General features: G+C 34.3%; 1 protein-coding gene across 2 annotated transcripts in view; it reads right to left on the bottom strand.

Moving 5' to 3' along the window:
• Positions 1-16,978, bottom strand: part of OTOGL (otogelin like) — a 269,944-nt gene that overhangs the window by 63,728 nt on the left and 189,238 nt on the right. For both annotated transcript variants that reach the window (XM_032171665.1, XM_032761833.1), the window contains 6 exons: positions 14,424-14,543; positions 11,695-11,811; positions 8,766-8,922; positions 8,071-8,097; positions 3,699-3,866; positions 1,713-1,991 (listed from right to left, as the gene is read on the bottom strand). In XM_032171665.1, coding sequence (XP_032027556.1) covers positions 1,713-1,991; positions 3,699-3,866; positions 8,071-8,097; positions 8,766-8,922; positions 11,695-11,811; positions 14,424-14,543 — 868 coding nt within the window. The remainder of the gene's footprint in view (positions 1-1,712; positions 1,992-3,698; positions 3,867-8,070; positions 8,098-8,765; positions 8,923-11,694; positions 11,812-14,423; positions 14,544-16,978) is intronic.

Genomic DNA, 16,978 nt, shown 5'->3' with positions numbered 1-16,978 from the left:
GAGTTTCCTAGGTTTCAGAAGCCCACAGAGGTCAGCTTCTGATATTCTGATGATGCCATGTGCTGCAGTTCTCTAAGCCTCGAATGGAGCTACTAGGTCTGGTTCTAAGAGCACAGATTTCTACAGCAGAGGGGAAATAGAGGCCTGTAAAGGTCAACTGTAGGTAAATTGAAGTAAGCACATCACATCCACTCTATGGAATGCTATATAGATGTGTCAGTGGTTCCTTTTCTCAAGAGCACAGTGTAGGAGGACAGCTCTCCCCTTGGTTCTCCTTGCTTTCTCTCTCCCACTTGCAAATCTCAAAACAACTGCAAAAAGTTCTGAGGGTTATCCTGAGGTAAGGAGGAATCTTCTGAAACAATCCAGGCTCTGTTGCCATTCCCAACAGGATGTCCTGCAAAGTGTGTGCTCAGTGATTCCAGTTGCACCTGAAGTATCAAATCCAGAGCAGAGTGCTTTCAGGGTCCCTCAGCTGCAGTGCAACATGAAGCATGTGCAGACAAGATCCAGTTCACCCTGGGCTTCTCTGAGCCTAGAGGACTGGCTCACCATGAATCCTAGGCTTCTGTTGATTCTTGCTGCCTATCTGTAAGTAATAAAATTCCTTTGCCTGACTTGTTTTGTGAGTATGTCACCACACATAAGAATGCAAATGGTAGAGATATTAGAGCTTCTTTTTCTTTGTTCTGAGCTCGTTGCCAGAGTAAGAACCCTTGCAGAATTCTGGCATCTGGGTTTGCACAAAACCTCCTCCCAGACTTAGGAATCTTTGCACAGAGAGGAACTGTATTCAATAGGTAAAATTTTTTTTAATTTTTTTAATTTTTATTTTTTATTATACTTTAAGTTTTAGGGTACATGTGCACAACGTGCAGGTTTGTTACATATGTATACATGTGCCATGTTGGTGTGCTGCACCCATTAACTCATCATTTAACATTAGGTATTTTGAAGCTCAATTTGTACTGTTTAAAATCCATTATTAGAAGGGCTTGCAGAAATATATTCTCAACAGAAAAGGCAAATTAGTTGCTCTCTTGAACTGCTTTAGGAGGATTCACAAGGATGAAACGATTTCTTGGGGAGACTCAAGATAGATATCAAGCTCCTGGATTTTGAAAAGAAAGCACGGCTTTTAAACACTGCATAAAGGAGTGAAGCTTGCTTCAGAAAATTCAATAGCTATAGACCTCAAAGTCTCTCTAGAAGTAAAATTAGGTTTCTGCTGAACTAGAGAAATCTTCTAGAGGTCAATGGAAACAGACACCCTGTATCCAAATGACAGAGATAAACATATTGCCTTCTTACTAAGAATCAGATAAATTAGAAGCTGCCTTCTAGGAAGGAAAAAGTAGATACAAACATTAGACAACTAAGCCACATGAGTGAGCCCTGATTCCAATGTCCAGACAGCCCTGGTAGTAATAATTGGGGTAATAATAATAAAACATCAGGTTATTTAGGATTGTTCTAAGTAATTTACATCAACTTATTCAATACTCACCATAACCTGATAAAGTACGTATTTTTATTTCTCCAATAAGTATGTTGGAGATATAGAGGGGTATAGAGGTTAAGACACTTACTTAAGGTCATAAAAGTCGATCTGCTTATACACAGTAAGAATGGTTTTTAAATTAAAGACATAAACATTCTGCCTAATATAAATTACCTATTTGTTCTCTTTTTGAAGATCTCAGGAAACATACCTTCTATGCTGAAGCTACTTGAATGTTTAAATTCTTCCGAATCATCATATTTGGATGCTTTGACACTAGAATCTGTGAATATGATGAAAAAGCCTTTCTTGCTGTATAACTCAAATGCACTGTAACCAGGAATCCAGAGGCCTTGATGGTGGAAAAATGTTGCTCTCCGATGAAAGGCTGAATTCGCCTCCCACAGCTCCAAGCTAAGAGTATCACTGTCATGGACATAGAGAAAGTAGTTCGGCCTTTCAGCAGATTCCAAGGAAACAAGTGCCAGTGCTGTAAAACATAGAGCAGTGTGGATTCTCAGAAGGAAGATCATCAATATTGGCATCACAAAATGTACTTATAAAGTAAACAAAATAGAACTGCACAATTGCCAAACATAATTAGTGCCAATCACTAAGATTTCAGAAATAAACTAGGAGATGCTTGAAAGAAGAAAAAAAAGTAGTACTTTAAATTCAGTGAATAACAGTGATATCACTAAAAAAAAAAATCAGTCTTTGGTAACTTCTATTTTTTTTTATAATTTATTTTGTCCTTGAGGGAAAAAAATAAATGTCAATGAGGACTCCAGAGTGTACAATTTCATAGAAGAAATTGAATGATTAATTGGACATATATTTGTGTTTGCAAGCTTTAACATTTACAAATGTACAAAACCTACAAATGGCTAAATTGGACAATAGAAAAGAGAAGAGAGAAATAGATCAATTTAGGGATGTAACTGCATTTCAGTATCACAGGGCTCTTTTAATGAGCAAATGTTCTTGAAAGAGATTTTACTGCACCAAAAAGAGACTATTTATCCAACATTATTGTCCATTTCCCAAAAGATGATCAAATGGCTAATGAGAATTGGGCTTTACAAAGCATTGAAGAACTATCACCCTTTTTTAGCTAGAGCTTTTAACATTTACCTTATATTTATAAAACTCATGAAATAAAAGTTCTTAAATTGAGATGATTTTAGGTTTATTTTCTTAAATAAACATTATTTGGATTTTTTCCAGTAAAATCATTAGTTATTACAAATCATAAAATGAAGAGCTCTCCCAAATTCAATATTATTTCAAAGGCATTTATCATGTTGTAAAATTTAAGTTCTTCTGCTGAGCACCAAAAGACGCCAAGAATAATAAAATAAATTTTTATATGAGAAAAAAATGTAACCAGCATAATTTAGAACTTGACGGTGATAGGTGTTTTCAGAACTAAGAGAGTTCTTTTTACAGGAAAGAAATAATGTATTCTAACTGGAGAATTGTGAGCATTCTCAGAATAAGCGAAAGTTAAGTCTGATTGATTTATCCAACAAATAAATTCCATTACACAATATGTCATGCATGGTTCTAGGTAGACTTATGTAGACACAAGGTAGCCTGAACATCACTGGATCAGAAGGGAAACTACTACCAATCAGAACAGGTGCCAGGTGGATACGACCAGTACAGACCTGCAGGTGCAAACCAGTAATATAGAGCTAGGTTCAGGGCACTGAGGACATGTCCAGGAACCAGGACAGACAAGGCAGGTAAGGATAACAGAATAACAGACTGTCACAACGACTGTCTACACTCTGATTTATGCTCTTCATATAGAACTTCTTTGGTATCAATTCACAATTTGCTTGTACTTTTGGGGGCATAAAACCTTTCAAATGTTAAGAATCAGTAGATGGTTTTTCAAAAACATCAAATTAAGTTCTGTGACTAATACTATGAAAATTTTAGCTATATTTTATTTAAAACCAAAAACTCAAACAATTGCAATTCTAACATATATATGCCAATAAATAAAGCAATGATTTTATATACAAAAGAGAAAGCCGGCTCATGTGCTAATGTTATATTTTATTTCATATCCTTTAGAGCACGTTAAAAAAATACCATAAACATATTAGATTCTCAATTAATATTTACTGAGTGGCTAAATTTTAAAATGTAATTGGAAATCCAAACCCTTATTTTCAATTATACTTACATGACACCTTCTCTTTGAAAAGGCCTGGAGTGATCATAAAATAAAAAAATAAATTGGTATGAACACTGCTTCTTGGCAAAGAGAAAATGCTTCTGCTGGTCATATTGGCCCCCAGAACAAGGCCACTCTGCCCATAGCTTGCCAGCATATATGGTCCTTCTCCAAGTCCTAGTTAAATACAAATATGAGAATTATAAATTGGCATAGATTTTTAAAATTTCAATCTGTCATTTCAAAGAAATGTTTTAATAACAAAATACTTCAAAAAATTGAGCAATTAAAAATTTATCACTAATAACTGAATTCTTCAAAACTAATGATTTATATATATAATGATGTATATGTATATGTTCTTGTTGTAGGTTATGTAAAATGTTGATATACACGTGATTGGTTGTTTCATAGAAGTTTAACCTTACTGCTCTCAGTATACTTTACTTTCCCTCTTCTCTCATTTTACCTCAAAGCCAATTCAATTCAGCACATGCTGAAGAAGGAGAAAAAAGATTCAAAGAATATAAGGGCGAGACTTTTTTCCCCTTAAGGACTTAAGACTAGGCCTAAATAAAGGGGAAAGGATAATTGGATTGGAGGGATGAGAAGTCTTCCAATTAGGAAAGGGGAAGGAGAACCAAAGTTTCCATGATAAGGACCAGGAGAAGAAAAAAAAGACTGAGAGGATACATTATTTTCAAGCGTAATCTCCTCACTGACCCATCATCTGGGACACATCACCATTGAGCAGCTTGGGACCCTTATAAACGATGAGGAAAAGAGCTTCACTAGGGACTTTGGTACCCTATAAAGAGAGAGAACCCTGAAACAGCTTTGCCCCCACATCAAGGTGGAGCTGAGCAGAAACAGTGGACAATTTTTCTTAGCCTGGCTGCAGGAGACTCACTACCGTGGTTACAAATGTTACAAATGCAGTGTTTCTCCATGAGCCAAAATACAGGAGGACCAAAGAAAATTATAGCAATAGTCTCTACCTGGTAATGGCTAATTTTCTAGCATGGACAAGAGGAAAGTGCAAAAACCTCCAAGATGCAAATATACTTCAAAGTATAAATATGTAGATTTGTACAAATATGTGAATAATATACAAATAATAAGTGAATTATAATGAGATACAATTCAGAATGGAGAAGATGTGTATACAACTACAACTTGAGGACTTGAAGCACCCTCGTGAATATTCAACATAAAATGAGAAAGGAGACGGAGAAACAAAATCTCTCCCCTGCTGCACACACCCCTTAATACAGCAACCTGAAGAGACAATTGCCATCAAGAAATCTGTTTGTATAAAAACCTAAAGCTTTTGAATTGACTCTCAGTTAATTGGTAGCTTGATTCTGGACTATTTTCACCAGCAACTGGGAGACAAAAGTCATTGATCTTATCATTAATTTTCTGCAGGGAGAAGTATAATTTCACCATCTACTGAAAGCAATCATTTCCTGCAGTGATTCTTTAAAAACAGAAATAAGCATATCCTATCTAATAAAATTACTTTGAACTTAAAACTCACATAACAATTTTAAGTAGGAAATTGAAGTTCTCCCTCACCTACAGAAATAGCATTTCAAATGCAAGCTCTACATTTTTAGTAAAAGTCATATAAATGAACACAAAGATATTATATAGAATCATTGTGCTAAAGATTATTGAAATAATCTCAGCAACAACCTTTGGATTATTCAGCTACTTTTTAAAATTCTTCCTACAGAATCACAATTATTTATTTATGTATGTGCTTCAAATATTATAAGTATCTTAATAACATAGTGTCTGGCATGTAACAAATAAAGAAAGGGAGAAATATGCCAGCTATAAATGCCCAAAAAGGACTAGGTAAATTTACAATAGCTGTGAAATTTATTTGGGATTCAACGAATTAAGAATAACCATTTAAAATCATTTTCTAGTTATTATCACTTTCCATGTCATCACAATTTTATTCTCCCCTTCAACGTCTATCGCTGTCGCATTGCTTTCACAAATTCTGACTCCCCTTGGCACACTGATGCCTTTCCCTATTACTTTGATCATAGGAAATTTATTTGTCTGCCACTCCACTAAGCCGATTAGTGTCTCACGAAGGCCAAATGCCCCATGTTCATGCTCTGATATTATCAATACAGTATTACAAATGAAACTAGAAGAACAGGTTTGAAGGATTCTGTAACACATTAGAAGAATGAACCATCACTAGAAGTGCAGCAGACTTGTTAACAGAGAGCAAAATGTAGCAAGTAGCAAGAGGTAGAGAGATTCAATATGCATAGAAAATTCTGCTTCTGGGTCCACAAGTCTGCAGAAGAAATGCCAGAAAATACAAAGGCACAGATGGAGATTGTCATAACAGAACTGGGTGAGACAGGAATTTTTGAGTGAGGAAGTTATTGGAGCATTTTCTCAGATTGTTGTCTGTGCACATTACGTAGAACCTGTGATGACAATGTCGGTGATCACCCCTACACTAGGATGTATTAACCACACAGTAGGCCATGTAGCGTGGAGGTCATGCTCACTGGCCCTGAAGCCAAATTGTTTACAAATCCCAATTTGCCACATTTTGGCTAAGTGAATTTGGCAAAGCTATTTAATCTCTCTCTGCTTCAATTTCCTCTGAAAGTGTTGATAATAGCAAAATGCTGATAATAAAATAAAATAATAACATATTTTGAAGTTTATATGATCTAGAGAAAGCAGTTAACACCACAAAAGCTACTGTTATTAGGCAATAAATCACATTTTAATTATGGAATCCAAAGATTGAGGTGGTGTGTTTGTGTGTGTGTGTGTGTGTGTGTGTGTGTGCATGCACGTGTGTGGCAGTCTCTTTAAAATCTTGAACAGGACATATTTTTAGTTAGATTTTCTTTAACTACCACAGATATTTTTTAATGTTGAATTTGCCTCCTCTATCAAATTTCTATAGATGTAACAAATGCAACTAAAATCAAAAATGCCCATTTTCTTTTTAATTCATTATCTCTTTTTCTCTAAAATTATCTAGCTGACAAATTTCTCCAATAAGCCACCTGAAGTTCCTCAGATTGGTTGCTTGGCCAAGATTTCCTGTAACTATTTTTCTAAATGACACATCCATCATGGATCCAGAGTTCGCCCAGTTACTGACAAAATGGATACCTCCCTAGATCACCTTACTTGTCTGAATTAGGTTTTGAGGCCTACACCTTCCTCATTAAATAGATTTGCAAAAAGGCTCCAATTCCGCTATCTTCAAGTATTTTCACTAAAAATGTAATACTCTGTCTCTTCTTACATCTATACCTTAGTTTTAGACAGCAGCACCTCTCAGATTTCTTATTGCAAATCTGGATGTTTGCTGAGATTAGGAGATTTTCATTATTATTATATCAATAAGTTCTCATTCTGGTAATATGTAAGAATGACTTTTGCCTACAATAATGGCAAAATAAATTCCTTACATTATCTCTTATGTTACTGCATTTATACTTTGTTTCTTTGATTTCCACAACATAAGAAAAATGTGACTATAGTCACCACGCTGTGTAATAGATGCCAGAACTTATTCCTCCTATTTAGCTGAAACTTTGTGCCCTTTGACCAACATCTGCCCTTCCCCTGCCCACTTCCCCACCACCAGCCTCCGGTAACCACCATTCTATTCTCTACTTCTAAAAATTCAACTTTTTTGGATTTCGCAAATAAGTGAAATCATATGGTATTTGTCTCACTGTGCCTGACTTATTTCACTTAGCATAATGTTCTCTAGGTTCATCCATGTTGTTGCAAATGATAGAATTTGCTGGTTTTTGAAGAATGAATAGCTAAAAGAAAGAATTTCAAATGTTCTCACCACACAGAAATGGTAAATATTTGAGGTGATAGATATGCTAATTGGCATGATTTGATCATTCCACGATGTGTACATGTATCAAAACACTACATTGTACCCCATAAATATATATAATTATATTTGTCAATTTAAAAATAAGATAAAATTTTAAAAAACATTTGAACAATGTTTACATTTATAAATAATGGTAAAGGTATACATTTGTTATACAGCTTTCATCCTTTTTATCTAAAAAATTAACTAACTTCATCCATCCATTCATTCATGTCATTCCAAAACTGTACTGAGGGCCTCTTAAATTCTGAGAACTTAAGTTACACACTATTTTAGTTTTTAGGAAATAAATCTTAACACAAATACCTAGAAATTTTTGAAAATTTTAAAAATTAAAAGCTTGTATGGAGTTATATAGTTATGAACTATTTATAGTTTGTTCACAGCATAAGGTGTTCAAAAATTTTTAATATGAAAATACAGCTAATAGAATACTACAGTGATACTGTTAATTTGAATGTCACATACCTTCATTGTAGTATTCACAATTAAGTGCTAAAAGAAAAAAAGAATAAATATTAAACTATGTAAGAAGTCAATCACTTATCTGAATGTGGGCAAGATATGGCCACATATTTATCAATAACTATGTGAAAGAATATAGAATGGTATTATTTAGGAACTTTTTCTGAGCAAAGAAGATTCTTTAAGTGATGTACTGTAATTCACTAAATTTCATATAACTGTTTTAAAGTAGGAAAATATATCACCAATTTAGAAACCTCAACTGAAAGAGTTCAAATTGTAAGTTTGTTCAGATATCTTACCACCTACACAAGTAAATTAAAAGCTTAAAGAGTCAAATCTGGAAGCAAATTCAAGGTGATTTTTTAAAAATATGTTTATCATCAGAACAATGAAACTTCATAGGCATAAAAGAAATAAAGTCATAATTTCTCTAAGGATGGTATTTAAATAATTTATATTTCAAATGGTACAATGACAGCAATCAAACACAGAACAAAATATTATCTCACAATTTATTTTTATAAGTCCTTTCGGTATTCTCTAATTTATGATTGTCAAAGGAATATAAAATTTAGTCATTTTAATTTAATTCGATTTCCATGAGTTTCCTGGCATTATTTCTAAGATAAATCAACAATTAATATGTATTTCTTTATCAGTTCTCTACATAATGATGTTCTAAGTAGGGTACTCACAACAAACAGTAGATGATCTCCAATGAATTGATATTCCTTCCTGACAACACTTGTATGCATATGCAGCTATACTAGTGCACAAACACTCACAGTCACCACCAAGATTACAGTTACATGTATCTTCATGGCAATTTTTGGCAAAAGAAGTAACATCAATCTGAAAAATGAGGTGAAAGATTACTTAATTTCAATAGATACTGATTATGATTTAAAGTCAACCCTCTAAAAGAAAACTATGTGTTTTCAAAGTTTGATATTATCAGCTTAACACTGCCACCTACAGAGTTCTCTTTATTTAAAGCCTCTTTATTGCCCAAAGGAGAAAGAAATTAGGAAAATGTCACATCAAAGAACTAGCAAAAGAAATAATAAGATTAATAAACACATATGACTTCAACATCTGCAATATAACAGATTAATTTTTGGAAGCTTCTTTCATTATTGATGTAATCACATGGCATTAAAATAAGGCATCTTCTGCTTCCAATTGTAATTTTATATAATTTCATATCTTTCTTCCTTCTTTACTTTCTTTTTTGCCCCCGCTTATGCAACATCCTAATGGCTATTAATGGTAATAGCAATCTTTAAAAACAACTTATTCTATTTACTTAGTTTATTTATTTGCATTATATTTAAGTAGCTGACAAAATTTAATATATTGACAGTGCATTAAAAACGGAGCAAGGGACTCAGCGGGCCGAGGCAGGAGAATCACTTGAACCCGGGAGGCAGAGGTTGCAGTGAGCTGAGATCGCGCCACTGCACTCCAGCCTGAGCGACAGAGACTGTCTCAAATAAAAAAAAAAAAAAAAAAAAAGAAAAAAAGAAAGAAAGAAAAGAAGCAGGATTTGCTGTCACTGAGCTGTATTTTATTTTTTAGGTCAGTTCATCGGTTAATTTTTCTTTTCATGTGGAAAAGAACCAGCAGGCTCTGTGGTTCAGGACTCCAGACTTGACACAATATTTCTTGTCAAGCAGGTGTGGTCCTTGGAAACTCTGAAAAGTCTCAAAAGCAACCCTTTTTATAAACAAGACTTTAGTCTACCTATGTGGCTCTAATATGGCAGTCCTCAAACTTTTCTGTCTCAGGGTCCCTTTACACTCTTAAAAAATCACTGAGATCCCCAAAGAGGTTTTGTTTACGGGATTATATCGACCAATATTTACTCTATTAGACATTAAAAATGAGACATTTAAAAATAACAAGAAACATTATATGTTTACATGAATAACATGGCTTTAGTGAAAAATACTTATGTATGCCAAGAAAGAGTGAAAAGAGTGCAATGTTTTACATTTTTGCAAATCTCTTTAATGTGTGGCTTAATAGCAAACAGCTGGATTCTCATATCTGCTTCTTCATGCGGTCTATTGTAATGTTTTTGTCTTGTTTGGGTTTGGGTTGAAATAGATGAAGAAAATTCGGTTCCACACATGTATTTAGTTGGAAAGGAAGGAGTACTTTAATATATTTTTCAAGTAATTGTGATATTCTTTGACACTATATCAAAACTCAAATCATTTTTAAAAAGTTCACTGCAATGTGAAATCTAAAACCACATCAATAAACTTTATACTTTGCTATATTAAAATTGTTTTTTATTTCGCCCTTTGAATGGATCTTTTACTTCTGCATGATTTTGTAACATCATGCATTGGTCATGTGGAAAATTTATGGACCCGTGCAGATCTTCGAAATGTTGACACACTTGATTATATATAATAGCTACAAGTCACGTTTGTTAATATCACCATCTAGATCATCAAAAAACTCATTAAGTATCAAAAACCTTATAAGCTCACAGGGGTGGATCTAACTTTTACAAAACTCTAATTTTCCCTTGAAAGTAAATTTTATCAAAGATAACAGACACCATCAGGTGTTTCCTTAAAGCCACAGACTCATTTCACACATTTTAAGAAAATATCTGCCGGGTGCAGTGGCTCACGCCTGTAATCCCAGCCTTTTGGAAGGCAGAGGTGGGCAGATCATATGAGGTCAGGAGTTCCAGACCAGCCTGGCCAACATGGTGAGACCCGGCCTCTACTAAAAATATAAAAATTAGCCGAGCTTGGTGGCACACGCCTACAATCCCAGCTACTCAGGAGGCTGAGGCAGGAGAATCGCTTGAACCCAGGAGGCAGAGGTTGTAGTGGGCCAAGATCATGCCACTGCACTCCAGCCTGGATGACAGAGCAAGACTCCATCTCATAAAAAGAAAGAAAGAAAGAAAATATCTGCCAAATATCCCTGTCTGAATGTCTGAATAACCATATATCATTTGTTCTTTGAAACAGAATGGTATTCCAAGAGAAAAACAACCATCTTAGCCCACAGGTCAAACAATCATACAAGTGACTTCCCCCAAGACCACTAGCATAGCCTTGTATGCAGCAGAAATATTACTTAATTCTTACCAATACATTGAAATATTGCTTAAACTTCTATTGGGAACTAAAATAATCATGCTAGGAAGGAGTTTTGAAAATGAAATTTCCAAGTAAGTTACATTCCATCTTGGGATGTGCTTCTAAAACCATTTCAAACGTCCTACAAGAAATACTTTTAAACCATACTTTGAGTTGAGAAGAATGCCCATTTGACAATGTTCCCTAAAGAAAAGTAAACATTTATGCTCTTAATCATAAAATGATGTATGTAAATAATGTTCCATAAACCAGAACAAATTATTACAAATATGTACAAAGGTACACTGTTAAATTAGATGGAGTAAGGGAGAAAGTAAATCAACTAAATGTGCCACTTCTACGGAAAAACAAACTAACACATATGTCCCCCTAACAATAGTTAGGTGGTACATCTAAAAAGCCAATGGATCACCCAGTTATGTGTCATGTTCACCTCAGTATTATAGACACAGTAAAACATCTTTAAACTTGAGAGTTCATTAAAGTATTCATTTACCACATTGCGACAAGAAGCAAAAATATCGCTGTACAAAATGGAGCATTCTTTCTTGGCATAAGGAAATTTGTTTTGATGGGCCTCACAGGGTTTAATTGTTTCATCTGGACTTTCACACTGTTGAAAAAAATTTAAGAGAGAAAAGAAGTTTTCAAAGAGACAATTTCTCAAGCAGAGTAACCTACCCAACTTTACTCATTACAATTGCACCTAATATATTCTCATCCTTTTAGATAGGATTTGTGTAAAGCACCTGCTCACATCCAATTCAATGTTAATTGCATATATTACTTTTGAAAGCAACTAAACAGAATATTAAAATCATAGCAATACTAGAGATCGAGTGGTGATAAATGATTTTTAAATTGTCTTAAACACAGCATTTGCATGACTTAAAAAATTACATGAGCATGACCTGTTTCTTTCATCTTCGTCTTCTTCATTTCTGTCACAAATCATCTGAGAGGTTATATGTACCCAAGTCTCTGCAGACTCAATTCCCACACATACAGCAATTTGGCCTCTTCCTCCCCTAATACCCTTCCCTGAAACTGCCCTGAAAAACGTCATCCATGACCTCTTTTCAGTCTTCCATTTTGCTTGACTTTTGCTGCCTCTGATTCTATTTAATACTTTACCCTTCTCAAATGTCTCTCCTCATTTGGTTTTGGTGACACAATTTTCTGCTGGGTTTCCTCTTGCTACATTGGCTGCCGTTCCCTAATCTCTTTCTCCCTCCTCTCTTTGCAAAGCTTAATCCTCAAACCTCTATTTTTCTCATTTGGTACATGCGTCCTGGCTTCAACGCCCTGAATATACTAGTAACTGCCAAATCCCTATGTCCATCCCACATCTCCTTCCTGAATTTCAGAACTAACACTTCCACCTAAATGTATCTGTCATTTCTCTCTCAGCAGATCCTAACCATCCCTACCTCTACACCATTGTCCTTCCCCGACTATCCACATTCATTTCCTCCTCTTTGCCCTGCCTCAAGAAGGAACACCAGTATCCACCCAGGAAGCCAGGAAAGTAGGAGACCTTCTAGGAACCTCCAAATTCATCCTTCCTAATACAGTCTTAAGTCTCTACTGACTTAATATTTCTAGCTGGATTATAAGAGCCTCTTGGCCCTTGTATCTTGCAGATCTATACTTTGCACTTCAGCTATTCTCTATTTCAGACCTTACACCACAACCAAAATTAACTTTTTGAAATTCACTTTGTGCACCACACTCTCTCCAGCCTCTTGACACCTTCTAGGTGGCTGCTCCCTCCTTTCCCTGTTAAATTCTTTCCCATAAATTTCACTTTCTTAGCTCCTATAAATCTTATAAGATTCACCTGCAGGGTACCTTCTCCAGGAACCTTTCTTGGACCATCACAATCCCCACTTTGTGTGCACTTCTATCAAAGCAACTATCTTACTATGTTCTGACTGTTAATTTTTCCACCTCTAGACTCTAAATTCCTTAAAGGCAAAGACTGTGATTTATCCATATTATGTGTCTGTATGTAATGGAAAACATTAAGTGCTAAATAAAAATTAGTGAATTTTTTAAATGACCTGAGTTTTAGCCTTGTCTATCAGGTATGAATAAAAAATTTATTTTGAGGGTGTTTAAAATTATTTGACTACTCCAGATATTTAAGTACCATTAGAAATAGTTACTTCTTAATTCATTTGCAGAGAGAAAAATGTAAAACGATTTTTTTCAAAACTTCTAAAGATAACAAGATGTAAGATAGCCACAGTTAAAAGGATTTTGTCTCTCTCAATATAGTAGATATTTTAGATATTAAAAGGTACACTTTTGTACTGTTAAGCTTAGACCACACTCAAATATTACTGACTGGAATAAATGTTTTACCCCATCCCCTCTTTATTCTTTAGAGAGATTTAGACATATTAGTAAACTAGGCAAAGTAGAGAAGTAACTAACCAAATGGTAACCAATCAGGAAATTGTGGTTTCAAACACTCCTATCAATTAAAAAGAACAACAGGCTAAAAAGAAAGTAGAAGAAAGAATAGAACTTCCAATTTGACTCTGTTTTCTGAGTTCAGCATTTTTCAAAATGTGTTTCATATAACACTACTTCCTTGAGAATAAATAAAAATATAGATTATGTCAGTAAGTTTGGAAAATCATTCAAACACGTCCCTCCTTTATAGGCTTATAATGCCTCAAGAAACCCTTTGAAAGAGAAATACGTAAAAATTAATTTATCCAACTGCTGCCAAAGGTAGTCGACCACAATCCACCCACCCACACACATACACACGCATCCCCCTTTATTTCATGTAATACAGTAACATGGCTGTTAAGAAATTCTGTCTTCATTTATTATTGCTTTGAACTGGCAAAAGTTCCATCATCCTTCAAAATGCAGATACATTGATTGGCATTTTGCTATGGTGAGGAAAACATGAGGGAGAAGAGATGAATTTGAATGTCACCTCTGCTACTTTCTAGCCATATAATATTAGACAACTCATTTAACCTCCCTGAGCCTCAATTTCTTCATCTATAATAAGGAGAAAACATCCTTTATATGATAAGGTAATCAGAAAAATTACATGAGAAGATAAATATGAACGTTTATCAGCTATAAGTTACTATGAAAATAGTATGTAAAATAATATTACCTAAATAAGAAAAAAATGTTCCAGTGAAAAATATTCTTAAAAATTTTTGTTGACTTCTAAAATACATTGATGTAACTTACCTGTCCTAATGCCCAACTATCTCCAAATACCTGAGCATTTCTCACTTCCAAGTTATTAGATGTGGTCATATCATTTGAAGTGCATTTGTCAAAGTTTCCACACAATCCTGATAGCTTGTTCTAAAGTAAGAGAAAATCACCAGGAAATATTCTATTTTCTCTTTAACATTTAAAGACTCATATTCATTAAAACTTTTAAGACGTTTCAAATATACATTTAAGAATTTTCACAGCAATCATTTTTAAAAATTAACTTGAAGAAAGTGGATTTTCTCATACCAATTTAATTATGTTTTGTGATTTTTATAAATTTGCAAAAATATTTTACCTGATTTCAAGTCCTATTTATACACACTTACCAGTGTCTTAGCATTAATACAACTAATAACATAAATAACTTGGAAAAGTATAATTCAAACAAGACAGTACATATGAGAGTGTATGTGTATGCAAATGTATATGTGTATATACACAGAATTCATGTGTGTGTATATATGTAATTCATAATTATATATATTCCCATCCTTGTTGGAAACAAGGATATGGGATGAAGAATGGCAGATATATTCCCTATTTGTTGGAATATATCATATTGCCTACCTGTTAGAAACAAGTTAACCATTTGTTTCTCCACATCCCCCTTCCTGATGCCTCAGCTTTAGGATAACTGCTGTTAGTAGTGGCCACTGTCTTTGAACAGAGGTGATTTCTGAAAACAGAGGTCCCATGGTAATAAGTGGCTATGGCAGATGTAATTCTAAGGTTATTGTCTGCTTTGCCAGAGACACAGGCATCCTACTTCACCATTAAGGGATAGACTCTATTCTTCAATACTGAAGAGAGCATTCAGCATGTTTAAATTCAAGGTTTTAAGGAGTAGTTCTACTGCTTCTAGAAAATCATCACTGCAAGTTCTCCTCCTTCATCTAGTAGTAAAATATATTGCTATTCTTGTTGCAAACAAGGATATCGGATGATGAATGACAGAGAATATTAGTTGAAGAAAGACAGCAATGACTGAAGGTTATTTCGGATTCATCAAAGAAATTCAAGATGCCAACAAACCTAAGAATAGATCTTTGGGCTTTATCCTCCTTAAGACTGAAAGACTATAACTTCAATATACAATCATATTTTACATTTACAACATATTAAAATCTTTTTTAAAAATGTATCTTTTCTGTATTTTTGAGAAGATATTGTTGCTATTCCAATTTTTCTTTGACAAAAATTATATCCATGAGTCTCAGTCTCAATTGCAGGTAAACTAGATTTTTAAAAAATACATCAATGTTTTTGCAAACAACCTTAAAATATGAATTTAAAATATTCAAATAAATATTCAAAATAATCAAATTTTAAATATTTTAAATAGTAAACTACTTAACAATATTTAATGAAAATATTTAGCAGGGAATAATATATAAAATAATTTAAAATATAAATTGCCAAAAATTATAAACAACTCAGATTGGATATTCAACCATGAATGGATAAATACATTGTGTGACACATCCACACAACAGAATACTACTCAACAGTACAGAATTCACCCAACCATTTGTATGAATCTTAAATATACTTTGCCAAGTCAAAGAAGCCAGACCCAAAAGACTACAGATTGTACAACTCCATTTATATGATATCTGAGAAAGACAAAACTATAGCAGTGGAAAATACAATCAGTGGTTGTCTGAGGTTAGGAGGTAAAGGTAGGGGTTGACAATAAGGAAGCAACATGAAGTACATTTGGAGTTTGACAGGTATGTTCTATGTAGAACTGTTGTAATGGATACAAGGCTCCATGCATAATATGGTTTGGCTCTGTGTCTCCATCGAAATCTCATCTTGAATTACAATCCCCATATGTTGAGGGAAGGACCTGGTGAGAGGTAACTGAATCATGGGGGTGGTTTCCCCCAAACTGTTCTTGTGATAGTGAGGGAGTTCTCATGAGACCTGATGGTTTAAAAGTGTGGCATTTCCCCCTCACTCTTTCTGTCTTTCGGGCCACCTTTTGAAGAAGGTGGTTGCTTCCCCTTTGCCTTCCACAATGATTGTACGTTCCCTGAGGCCTTCCCAGCCATGCAGAACTGTGAGTCAATTAAACCTCGTTTCTTTATAAATTACCCAGTGTCAGGTAGTTCTTTATGGCAGTGTGAAAATGGACTAATACAATGCATTTGTCAAAATCTATAGACCTGGACACAATAAGAGTAACTTTTTTTACATTTAAAAAATAATTTTACTGCATGTAAACTTAAAAAAATATGTTCAGAATGTGGAGGAAAACATGGAACGCAGTTTGTAAGAACAGAATCTAATTGCATTATGAACAAATCACATAATTAAGCTGAAGGAAAAGAGAAGAAGAAAGCTGGCTTAAGTAATCCTGGAAAACTGGATACTGCAAGATTAAAGTCAAAAAGAACTGTACACAAACACTGTACTTAGTTGGTGAAGTTCTTTTTCACAAGGGTATGAGTTAGTAATTCTGGAAATATAACCTAGTTCTTAAAGGAAAACATTAATCATTTTATTTTCATCAAACATCA

Source organism: Hylobates moloch, unplaced genomic scaffold, assembly GCF_009828535.3.
Source record: "Hylobates moloch isolate HMO894 unplaced genomic scaffold, HMol_V3 SCAFFOLD_12, whole genome shotgun sequence".
In the NCBI taxonomy this organism is placed as follows: domain Eukaryota; kingdom Metazoa; phylum Chordata; class Mammalia; order Primates; family Hylobatidae; genus Hylobates; species Hylobates moloch.
Note: the sequence above shows the minus strand (reverse complement) of the source record. Positions and strands in the feature narration are given on the sequence as shown.